Below are 12,405 nucleotides of genomic sequence, written 5' to 3'. Positions count from 1 at the left end.
AAAATACACATGTATGATAAATGTATGGTTATTCGAGGCAGTAGGGACCAGACCCTTATAATATCTGTGATGTTAGGGACCAGACCCTTATAATATCTGTGATGTTAGGGACCAGACCCTTATAATATCTGTGATGGTAGGGACCAGACCCTTACAATATCTGTGATGTTTAATGTAGAATAGCTTACGGTATACCATAGGGTTTTATAAGAGAAAGTATGTAAGTATGTATGCATGAATATAAAGTATGTGTGAAAGAAGTAATAGCAAAGTAAGGTATGGATACATATCTTCGGACGCGTATGAGTAAGGGCAGGAATGTATTGTATGTTAAATTGATTAACTAGAACTCACTCAGCATAGCTGACTTTTAGTATGCACGTAGGCAGATAGGTTGAGGCAGCTAGCTTGAGGAAGGACACATGGCACGAGATAAAGAGACTGACATCTATGATGAAGTGTCAAGACTATTTTATGTTATGTTATGTAAAGACAATTTGTATGTTATGAAAAGACAATTTGTATGTTATGACAAAAATGCATGTTTGTAATGTGATGTTGAAGTTTTAAATTATTTCCGCGAAAGTTTAAATTAACTCTGATGTTAGAATTGTGTTTATGAGTAAATCCAACACCAAAGTAGGGTTACCGGGAACGGGGCCTTACACAGCCACTTGGCTCGATTCGCAACCTACTGGAGCATTCACTACTTGGGAGATACTGCGCACTGTATTTTTAAAGAAATACTTTCCGCCTGCCAAAGCATCTCATCTTCGTGATCAAATTCACTCTTTCCACATGGAGCCGGATGAGCCGTACTATCAAGCTTGGGAGCGTTTCCAGAACTTGTTGTTCCGCTATTCACAGCATGGTCTTACTCCTTGGGCCCTTGTTGAGAAGTTTTACAACGGGCTGACATATGAGACTCAGGCTCGATTCGACTCTCCTGCTGGAGGTAAATTAATGGATAAGAAAAATGTGGTTGAGTGTAATGAATTGTTTGATAGTTTTGCCCAATCCGAGTTTGCTAAAAATCCACGTAACGGGAATTCAAATCCCGTCACTAGTACACCCTCATCCGTCCGAGGTGTGCTCCAGGTCAATCTGGATACTAGTGTGGCTACTACCTTAGAGAGTATAGCCCGCAATATGAAAGAACTTAAGGCTAAGGTAGATAATTATGAGTTGTGTAGAGGGAGGCATGGGACTTTATATTGTCTGTTCCTGAGTGAGGAGCAGATAGAGTTCCCAGGAGGGCAGAATAGGGTTCCTAATGCATTTAATGGAATTAATAATTCAAACTGGAACAACTTTAAAAATAATAACTATAATTCGAATTTGCGTTCCTCCGGTGCACCCCCTGGTTTCCAATCAAATCCAAATCTTAACTGGGGGTAGGATAAGTCGTCTAGTGGGGATCAAAGTAGTCAAGGTGGGAGTAGTGGGCAGGAACTGAGTGGTGGTATTGGTAGGTTAGAGGAGATGATGAAGCAAATACTAGTTAGGGATCAGGAAACTCAGAAGAAAATTACCGATCATGATTTGCTAATTAAGAATCACCAGTCCACACTCTTAGATCTTCAGAGAACCATAGGTGATGTAGCCCGACGTTTAGATGAGAGACTCCCATGTCAGTTTTCGGGTATCATTCAGCAAAATCCGGCTGCTCAGTTAAATGCCATCTCCACTTGTAGTGGTATGGTTTTAGGTCCGGAGAGAGATGTTGATGTAGAGGAGGGAGATGCGTTGATAAATGGGGAGATATTGATGGAGACTTCTGGGAGGGTGAAACCTAGGCTAGACGTAGAAAGTACCGCCCCAAACAGTGAGCCTATAGTTAGAAGAAGTGAGGAGAAGAAACCGAGAGAGGTTAGGCCGTCACTGCTTATAGATCATGCTCGTGTCCCGTATCCAGCCCATCTTAAGAATCAGAAATTTACTAGAGAGTAAGGGAACTTCTTAGATATGTTTAGGTAGCTTAGGATTAACCTTCCGTTTATCAAGTCCCTCCAGCATATGCCGAAATATGCCAAGTTTTTGAATGATCTTCTTAATCGAAGCGAAAGTCTGGAGGAGCTTTCGACAGTTCCACTAAACGGAAAGTGTTCCGCGGTAGTTCTCAATAAGGTATCGGAAAAGTTACCCGATCCCGGCGTTTTCACTATTCCATGTTTGTTCGGTAGGGATACCTCGTTCCAAGCATTAGCGGACCTAGGATCTAGCATAAATTTAATGCCCTATTCATTGTATGAGAAGCTAGGCCTAGGAGAACTCACACCCACCCGTATGTCATTGTCTTTAGCTGACCGTTTGGTGAAGTACCCTAGGGGGATCACAGAAAACTTGCTTGTTAAAGTCGATAATTTAGTCTTTCCCATAGATTTTGTGGTTTAAGATATGGAGGCCGATGAGAGAGTTCCTATTATTTTAGGTCGTCCATTCTTGCGTACTGCTAAGGCATTCGTTGATATTTTGAAGGTAAGATCTCTCTTAGAGCCAACGAGACTAGTGCTACTTATGTTGCTAAGTCCATGAGGCATCCAAGTGGTTAAAACAGTCTCATTGATCCATGTCTTCCCGTTTATTAGATTGATTCATTTGTTCCGGGCATGGATCCACGTCTTGATCACCCCCGTTCTGTCAGATTTATTTTGGAATATGAGAGAGAGGTTGTGCGTTCTCGAGAGTTGATGGAGTGTAAGTCCCGTGACAGATCTTTCAATGTGATATCAATATGCTCGATGATTAGGCGGAAACTAATCACCAAGCCAATTCAATAAAGCAACCAAAAACACAAGCTAAAAAACGAAGAAACTTCAAAACACACGTATATTATACGTCGGGTGCTTAATCCCTTAACAACTTGCATGGTTAAATGATAATGAACGAACAACCCTAAACCGTTAACATATGTTCCATATATATACTGCCAACTAAGCCCAAACCAACTAAAAGCCCACCGAGATCAACAGATCTCGGTATACAAAAAAAGGCCCAAACTAGCCAAGAATAAGCCCAAAACTACATGCATAAACCACAAAATACGACCCAACATTCTCGCCCTTGGTTTATTTCTTGACTTTAGCCTTTATAAAAAATGCCAACCGGAAACGTTTAACATGCTTATATATTTTCATTTCTGCCTTCCGGCGTATATACTATGGCTTCTAAAAAGACACTTGGAAGTTGAGTGTTTTATTTAGTGCCTTTATTCCGGTAAAGGTGACCCTGGCCAGTAATCCAGCACAGGTCATGCTACTTCCCAACAGAAGTAGATAGACATGACTTTTGTTAATGAAAGCAGCAACAAATATTAGGCTTGATTGACTCATAAGTGTCAAATACGATGTATCTTCGGTAGAACCAACGAATCCTCGGTCACGGCTTGACCGAGAACCCCTCAAAATATCTTTAATTCAAAGATCTCTCTGGTTGATCAGGAGAATCTGGTCAGTCCATACCGAAAACCTGAGAACACTATTCATCGTCATCCCCATATCACCAATCACCATAGTTGACCAAACCTGTACTTGTAAATGATGACTAAACCAACGTTCAATAACTTCAAGATAAATCAAATCAACTTACCAAACTCATGAACTGAATGCATCTAATATTTCAATCAAACGTCACCGCAAATCCATCAACCACGCTGATTATGGAAACATTTTGATTACATTTCCTTACCTTTTAAAGGAAACCGCTTGGAAGCATGAGGGGACAAGAAAGGATTGATGGTGGCGAGTAGATGAAGGATTTGATGGTTATACTTTAAGAAGATTTTGGAAGATATTGGAAGTTGCAAATATCGATAATGATTAATAGAGTGTAATGAGTGGCTTTTAAACTTCCAAGACGCCTCCATCTGTGACGAAAACACATATAGACCGAGAACATGTAGAGACTGAGAACAATTATCATGACCCGAGAACTCATCTCAGAGAGCATCTTTGGGCTAATCTAACCAGACCGAGAACCAAAACACCTGTTGGGCCAAAGGATTGGCCCACTCATTTTGAAAAAATAAATCCCGATTGAAAATTGATTCCTTAAAGACATATGTTTCGAAATGAGTAAATATGAGGTAAATAGAATAAAATTGAAAACAAAATAAAACTAAACTAAAACAAAATTTATTTATCTATCCAGCCTTCAGAATATTTAAGATATATTGAGATCAAATTTCAGCTTTTTAAAAACATGCAACCCTTTTAAGAAAAGATCTGAATATGAAATCATATTGATTAAGATACTTTCACAATGATCCATTTTTAGCGTTATTTTGACATAGTGAAAAGGTTGATGGTAGGTATTTAGAAACTTAGTATGATTTTCATTGTGCCAGTGATATGATTAGATTCAATTAGGCATAAAGCTAATGTGGACATCACTTATGGACCCATGATGCGCCTTATCTCTTCTTAAAGCGTATTTGGCTTTCCCCAGATCACCCCAATTTGACTCCAACCCCTTAGTGCCTAATCAAAGATTTTTCTCTATACAAAATGAATTTTAGGCTTTAAGGTTGAACGTTGGACTTACATGCCATCCGGACTTACAAGCCTTACATTCAGGGTGTTTAGGACTTACTTGTATGCCCCACCCCTGTAGTTCCCAGGTGCCCCGCCCCTTTAAGCCTTTAAATAAAAAATGATACAAAATAATTTTTTAATTTAATTTTTTTTAAATAATACTTTTGCGATCAAGACACTAACGGGCTCATGTATGTCTGGGTAATTACTTTTCTGCTTATCATTCGAAGAGATGTTTCTAGGAACATGCACACATCTTCAAAATGACTCTCCACAAAAAGTTTAGCAGATTTAGTTTATATCACTTCAAACTTTTACTTATCATAGAAAGCTACCATACACATCAATGACTTATCAAAAGCCTTTTTAGCTTAATAACTTCACATGTTAGGCACGCGGAATCAATATATCTATCATTTTTCAAAGGTTGGATCAATTTTCATTTGAAAATATTTTAAGCTTGTAATAAGCTTTTGCTGAATATTAATATCATTTCCCAGATTATAACCCTGAAAGAAAATTTTAAATTCAATCACCCTAGTCTCCATTAGTTTTCAAGTAAATGGCTATCCCATGTGTCTACAAGTAGACGATAGGACCAAACATATAGGAGTATATATCCCTCAAACCTAGGTGACTGGCATAATTTTCAGTGAAGAAATCAAGATAGAATTTTTAAGTTCAGTTGCCCCGGTCACTTTTAGTTCTAAGGTTAATGGCTATCCCGTGAATCAAGAGTTGATTACGGGACCAAACAGATGAGATATGTCCGTTGAACTTGAGTAACCGATGTAATTTTAAGCAACAAAACAAAGCATAACTTTTTTTTTTTGTGTTTTTCTCCGCCTAAATTTGTACAAACTTAGCCTCAAAAAAATATTTATGTACAAATTTAACCTAAAAAATACTCAGTCTTCAAAACGTAACATCTTAAGAAACCCTACAAGCACATTGAATCTGGCTGTTCCGACCGGTTTTGTAAATAGGTCCGCCACCTTATTATCAATGTGGACCTGTTCAAGATGAATGAGCTTCCGGTCGTAACAGTCACGGATAAAATGAATTTTGATATCGATGTTGGTTTTAGAATGTTGTACCGGGTTTTTCATAATGGCAATCGCAGCATCATTATCACAAAAAATAGTAGTGTCAAGAAATTCCAAACCATAGTTCAGCAATTGATGTTGTATCCATATGACCTGAGAACAGCAGGCAGAAGCAGCAACATATTCAGCCTCAGCGGTGCTTGTGGACACTGTTTGTTGTTTCTTGCATTGCCACGAGATGAGCCGATCTCCCAAAAACTGGCATCCAGCAGACGTCGATTTCCTGTCAATGTCATCACCTCTATAATTGCTGTCAGCAAATGCAAACAAATCAAATTCTGAATTTTTGGGATACTAAAGACCAAGCTTCGGTTGCCCTTTCAGATATCTAAAAATTTGTTTAACAGCAATTAAATGAGTGAGTTTAGGATTGGCCTGGAAACGGGCACACTGGCAGACTGCAAACATGATGTCAGGACGACTAGCAGTAAGATACATTAAGGACCCGATCATCAATCGATAGTACGTTTGATCTACAGGTTTCCCATCCGGATCAGAAGATAGCAGAGGTCTTTCCGCCATAAGAGTCGTCGCACTTTTGGAGTCATGAAACTCAAATTTTGCCAACATATCCTCGACATATTTCCCTTGATGTAGCAAAGTGGCTGTCGAGTTTTGACGAACCTGCAGACCCAGAAACATTGTCATCTCCCCCCAATGAGCTCATTTCAAACCTTTTCTTCATCACTTCTTCAAACTCAGAACATAGAGCAGTGCTGGTAGAACCGAAGATGATGTCATCCACATATATCTGAACCAAGATCAGATTCTTTCCAACAGTCTTTATAAACAGCGTCTGATCAATGGTTCCACGCTTATACCTGTCCTCTAACAGATGAGCAGTCAACGTCGCATACCGTGCTCGAGGAGCCTGATGAAGGCCGTAGAGAGCCTTATCCAACTTATAGACATACGACGGATGCTTGGAATAAATTTCTTCCTTCACCTCACCATATAGAAACGCTGTCTCGACTTCCATCTGATATACCGTGAAACCCATGTACGATGCATATGCCAAGAAGATCCGAATGGCCTCAAGACGAGCCACTGGAGCGTACATACACCTCAGTATAGTCTAAACCCTCCACCTGACGAAAACCACGAACCACAAGCCTTGCCTTGTTTCGAACAATGACCCCAGTGTCATCATGCTTGTTGCGAAAAACCCATCTTGTATCTAACGACTTCTTCCCAGCGGGTAACTCCACAAACCTCCAGACCTTGAGTTTTTCAAACTCATTTAGTTCCTCGAGCATGGCGTCAACCTAGCTTGGTTCTTGCAGAGCCATGTCAATCGACTTGGGCTCAATTTGTGAAATGAAGCAAGAATACTAGAAGTTGTTTATTGATCTAGTCTGACTTTTGGTTGAGACGCCAGCCTCATGGGGACCGATAATATTGTCATTAGGGTGATTCCATTGAATTCTTGATGGAATAGAGTGATCAGGAACAGAACAGTTTGCTGATAAAATTGTTGGATCTTCGAGGGCCTCAATGAGAGGATTCCTCCATCCAGAAGCTGCTGTACTGTGCAAATACAAGGTACTAGCAACATACTCGTTTGGAATGGCATCTGGGAATAGAGTGCTACCAAATATCTGACGAATGACACTCTGCCCCTCAACTGGTGAATTCTCTACTGTGGAAGGCTCTTGTGAAGATATAGTCATAATGCCAGTCGCTTCCAGATTCTCTGATGACGGCTGAGTGATGTTTAGAGATTCGGACGGGTCCACACTTAGTATAGGAGACACTTGAGTGTCAACAGGGACATCCTCTTCATCATCAACAATAGTAGAAATTCCTCCCCCTGGGTGATTAGAATCAATCACAGGAGCCAGATTGAATGGTTTGAATAGAGTGTCGTAGTCAAACAACCAGTTAGGCCCCACACGAGCATCTGTCTCATTTTCTCTTCCAACCAGCGCACATCATATGACTCTACAATCAGTTTCGATGCCTTGTTGTATACTCTGTAGGCAGTTCGACCAGCATAACCAACGAAGTAACAATCATTTGCCTTGGCTTCAAATTTAGGAGTCGACTCAAGATTCAACATAGTGCATGGACACCCGAAAGCTCGAAAGTGTGCGACTGTGGGTTTTTGACCATAAACAATCTTGTATGGAGTTTTCATCTGAGATTTGTTGATCAACACCCTATTTTGCACATAACAGGCGGTATTGATTGCTTCAGCCCAGAAGAAGAGTGGTAACTTTGAATCACATAACATCGTTCTTGCAGCTTCAATCAAAGTACGGTTTCTTCTTTCAGCAACACCGTTTTGTTGCAGGGTACGAGCAGAACTGTACGGACGAGAGATTCTCTTTTCAGCACAAAAATGATTCAATGTAGAGTTCTTGAACTCCGTGCCATTGTCACAACGAATTCCCTTGAGCCTCAAGTTCAATTGATTTTCCATGAGCATGACGAACCTTTTGATCAAGTCAGTTTTTCTCCTTTGTTAGATAAGAAAAATACCCAAGTGAAACGGGAGTAGTCGTCGGTGATGACCAGACAATGATTGCTCCGAGATAGACTTAAAACATGAACTGGACCAGACAGGTCCATGTGAAGCAGCTGAAAGACACAAGAGATGGTATTTATCAGCTTTGGCTTGTGTGATTTCCGTTGATGCTTCCCTAACGCACAAGCCACACACTTCTCGATAGTCATGAAGTCCTTGTCTGGCAAGCAGCGTACAATATTGTTCTTTGTAAGACGATTCAGGTTTTTGACATTTGCATGGCCAAGACGACGATACCATAGCATGGCATTATGTTCCGACACTTTAGAGAACAAGCATGTAATTTCGTCAGGAACGTTTTTGTTGGCATTATATTTTCTCTAAGATCTGACCAGGACCCACTCCTTGGGTATGACAATACCAGGCTTCAGAATCAAGCATTCTTTTTTGGTAAAGTGTGTAGAAAAACCTTTATCACAAATTTGTGACAAGCTGAGCAAACTGTGCTTAAATTCTGGAACATATTTAACATTTTCAAACTTTAAAACTCCATTACTCACGGTACCCTTCTGAGTAATCTTCCTTTTTTCTCCTCCCACAAAGGAAATATATCAGCCGTTAAATATTTGAATGTCACTCAGCTGAGATATGTCCCTCGTCATGTGCCTGGAACAGCCACTATCAACAAACCATGGTCTGATAATATTCCTCCTTAGCTGTTCCTGCACAGTGTGCGAGATTAGTTAGTTTTGGATAACCAGTCCATAGTAGTTCGGGGTAAGCCTGACTTAGTTAGATGTGTTACGCGCTGCCATGTCATAACATCATTGTTATCAAACATGGAATTATGCGATGATACGGACTTTATTACCGGGGACTTTGGCAACCACATGTACTTTGGCTTAAAAACTTTTTGATTTATACGAGTGGTTGACTTGGTCTCTGGTCTGCGGATAGAAGACACGTTTGACTTTACCCTATTTAATTTTCTTGGCTCATACACCCACTTTGGTTTAGGAACCGAGACCGTGTTTTCTTTCCGCTTCTGGGTCACAATGGGTTTGGTCTGATGAAAACTTGACCTGTCAGCCTTGACTCTTCTCCCATTGCCTTCAGAGTGCCTTGTATCATAATGCCTTGAATTATTTGAATGAAAACTTTTGTAGGCATTATGAGACATGGGTCTCTGATTGCGTATATTATATGGAATGTACACGAGACGAGAACAGTTTCTTGCAATGTGACCGGGAATGCCACAATTAAAACAGGTTTTGTCTTTTAACATAAAAATCGTTGTGGCCGATTCCCGGTCTCTCTCTATTGTGTGAGCTTGTTTTTCCATCTTTGGATTTATCATTAAGAACTTCACATTTAACATCACAAGATCCTCTTTCTTTCACAAACGTAGGTGACAAATGTTTATTTTTGTTTTTAAGTTCACCACTTTTATTTAAGGACAGATCACTGCCTTCTGAAGTTTTAGAGAAAGAAACCAAACGATTGTTTTTGCTCTTGAAAACAGAGCCCACACACACATTAGTAGTATTGTTATTTGAAACAGACAAAACAGGCAAATTTAAAGAAACAAATGAGTCAACGGGTGATCCATCATCTTCCTCAGTCCAGTCCTCAATTATGACTTCACCTACACACGAACTAGACACATTAGAATTGTTCACCCATGAGGTTGATTCAGTTGCCGAATCTATATCAACCTTACCAATTTCAGTTGGCTTATTGTATTGCATACTTCTCTCCTTTTCTTCCTCTTCCTTGAAAAGAGGAAGACTTGTGTAGTTATTATTATACGGAGGTGGCACCATGCTATAGCCTAGACCTACACCTTTATGTTCTTTCCATTTCAACTGTTTCTCTATCATTGACTCAACAACAGCATTAGAGACATCAAATTTTTTAAAATTGAATTCAGCATTTTTGAATTTATTTGTCAATTTAACTATCTCCAGTCTAGATGCTTCTAACTCGATGGTTAGTTCGGCTATTTTATTTTTGGCATCTAAATGGTGATAGCACTTTATGATAAAATCTGATTGAAGTTTAGAGAAATCTTGTTTTTGTGCCTCTATTTTATCATTAATGCCTTTTCTAGTTTCTTTAGTGTTGAGTTTTCATGTTTAGTATTTTCAATTTCTCTCATTAGATTACTATTATGTATTTTGTACAGGCCTACCTTATCAATGCACGATTGAGAACAAAATACAGAACTTACCTAAGTTTGTTTGGTGGAGGTGAAAGCCATGAAAGCATGCTGAAGATCCATCACCTGCTCCTCAGCTTCATTCTCCTCTTCATCAGAATCCATCTCAACAAAATTGGCAACTTCATTACTCAAACTCAGTGCTGCCATCTGATCCTCCCAGGAGAAGTTCTGAACCACCAGACCCCACTCACCCGTACTCGAACTAGTCACATTTTCTTCTCTTCCACCATTCACCAGGTCCATTTCTCTTTCTCTATTTCCTTCTTTTTCCGGGTTTGTGCATTCACGAGCAAAATGAACCGGCTCATGACAGTTGTAGCACCTTAGAGAATTCTTGTTGAAACCCACTTTCTGATTTGCAGGCACATTCCAATTGTTCCTGCCTGTTTTTTTGGGGAATTTCTTGGCCCTGAAAACAGCCATGGCTATTTGCCATGAAATATCCATCTTTTGCACATCGTCAGGATGTATCTGATCCAGCTCAGCAGCTACCACTGGTTGCACCAAGTCTCCAGCAAGAAAAGTATTATAGTAGTTCATAAAACTTGCCATTAGGGCTATGTTCTCTTGAGTCTCCTTTGAAATAATGGGAATTTGAGTGCAAGACTGGCTGGAGGTGGCCATAGAGGCTTGTGATTTCAGTGCAGTAGTTTGTTGCGGAAAGAAAACAGGAGTAGCTGGTGTAGAATGAGGAATGGATTGACTTTGTGAAGATCTAAACATGGAGAAGGTCTGTTGAGGCTGCTGTGGTTGAGGTGGCTGACTCTTGAATAGAGTGAAGTTTTCTTGAGAGACCAGCGCATTATTTGCCGGAGTGTCATAACCTGCAGTGTTGTAAGTACTAGCATGATTAATGGCACGTTGCTTGTCATCCATGTCACAAGCCTTGATGATTGCCATAACCTTCGACAGAGTCAATCTGGACAGATCCTTGGTCTTTTTAATGACAGCCACATTCAACCCAGCCCTGAGGCAGTGAGTTAACCAGCTTGTTATTGATCTCCGAAGATGTGAGATTTATATTAGCAAACCTAATCTCCGTGATTAACAAGATGAACCGGTGAAGCTGTTTTTCAAAAGACTCTCCCAAGACATAATTGAACATGTTGAATTGTTTTTTTAGGAGATCTGGCCTACTTCTCCTCATGTCCTCATTACCCTCAAACACTTCAATGAGAGCCTCCCAAAGTCCTTTGGCAGAGTTCAACTCTCTAAATCCCAAGGCAATTTCAGGTGAAAGTGCCATGGTCAAGGTAGCTAAAGCTTTCTTATCTTCTTCAACAATGTCAAAATCAGCATTAGTATACAACTCAATTGGCTTTGTCTCAACCTCTTTGGAGCCCTCTCTTTGATAGGTAATAGCCTGAGGACCTCTAACTATGCTTCTCCACATCTTTGCATCCTTTGCTTTCACGTACTTCTAAAATCTGAACTTCCACTCAGCAAACCCTTCTGATGTCAGAAGACGGGGCACACGAGTGGTAGTTCCCATGATGGAGTCAAGTTCTTGATGGAGCATTGCATTTTTGGATATATTGACGCCTGATTGATCCATAATATCCTGAACCGAAAACTTGATGGAGAGACCGAAAACAGCAAATTTCGTCTGAGAACACAGATGTTGACCAAGAACTGTCATCAATATCCGAGGACACACGAACTTTCCCGAGAACGATGAAATTACCCCGAGAACGACGAATTCACCCCGAGAACTTGTAAATCCTCCCGAAAACCTTGAATGCTGACCGTGAACCTTGAAATCTTCCCGAGAACTATGAATTCACCCCGAGAACTTCAAAATCAACCAGTTAATTAAGAATAGTTCAAGATATGGAAAATCTTGAATATTTAACTAAATCCCGAGAATAATGGGATTTCAATTAGATATGAGAGATACCAAAATCTACTCCAAAACAAAACTTTCACCAGCCGAAGAACACCCTTCTTCGAGATCCAGAAACCTTCAACACAACAAACCTGTTTAGATCAACGACAGAATCCTTGATATCACCAATAACCGAGCCTAGAATAGGTCAATAGGCTCTGATAGCAATTGTAAGTCCCGTGACGGATCTTTTA

The 12,405-nt window shown here is 40.1% G+C and overlaps 1 protein-coding gene across 1 annotated transcript; it reads left to right on the top strand.

The window, feature by feature from the left end:
- The first annotated feature begins 2,016 nt into the window (after window positions 1-2,016).
- Window positions 2,017-2,394, top strand: LOC143540459 (uncharacterized). The gene has a single exon (XM_077033511.1). It carries the CDS (start codon window positions 2,017-2,019, stop codon window positions 2,392-2,394), a length of 378 nt encoding a protein of 125 aa, XP_076889626.1.
- Window positions 2,395-12,405: the final 10,011 nt, after the last annotated feature.

This window comes from Bidens hawaiensis, unplaced genomic scaffold (assembly GCF_021521415.1).
Source record: "Bidens hawaiensis isolate Kalapana, Puna unplaced genomic scaffold, B.hawaiensis_p1.1 tig00012231_1, whole genome shotgun sequence".
In the NCBI taxonomy this organism is placed as follows: Eukaryota; Viridiplantae; Streptophyta; class Magnoliopsida; order Asterales; family Asteraceae; genus Bidens; species Bidens hawaiensis.
Note: the sequence above shows the minus strand (reverse complement) of the source record. Positions and strands in the feature narration are given on the sequence as shown.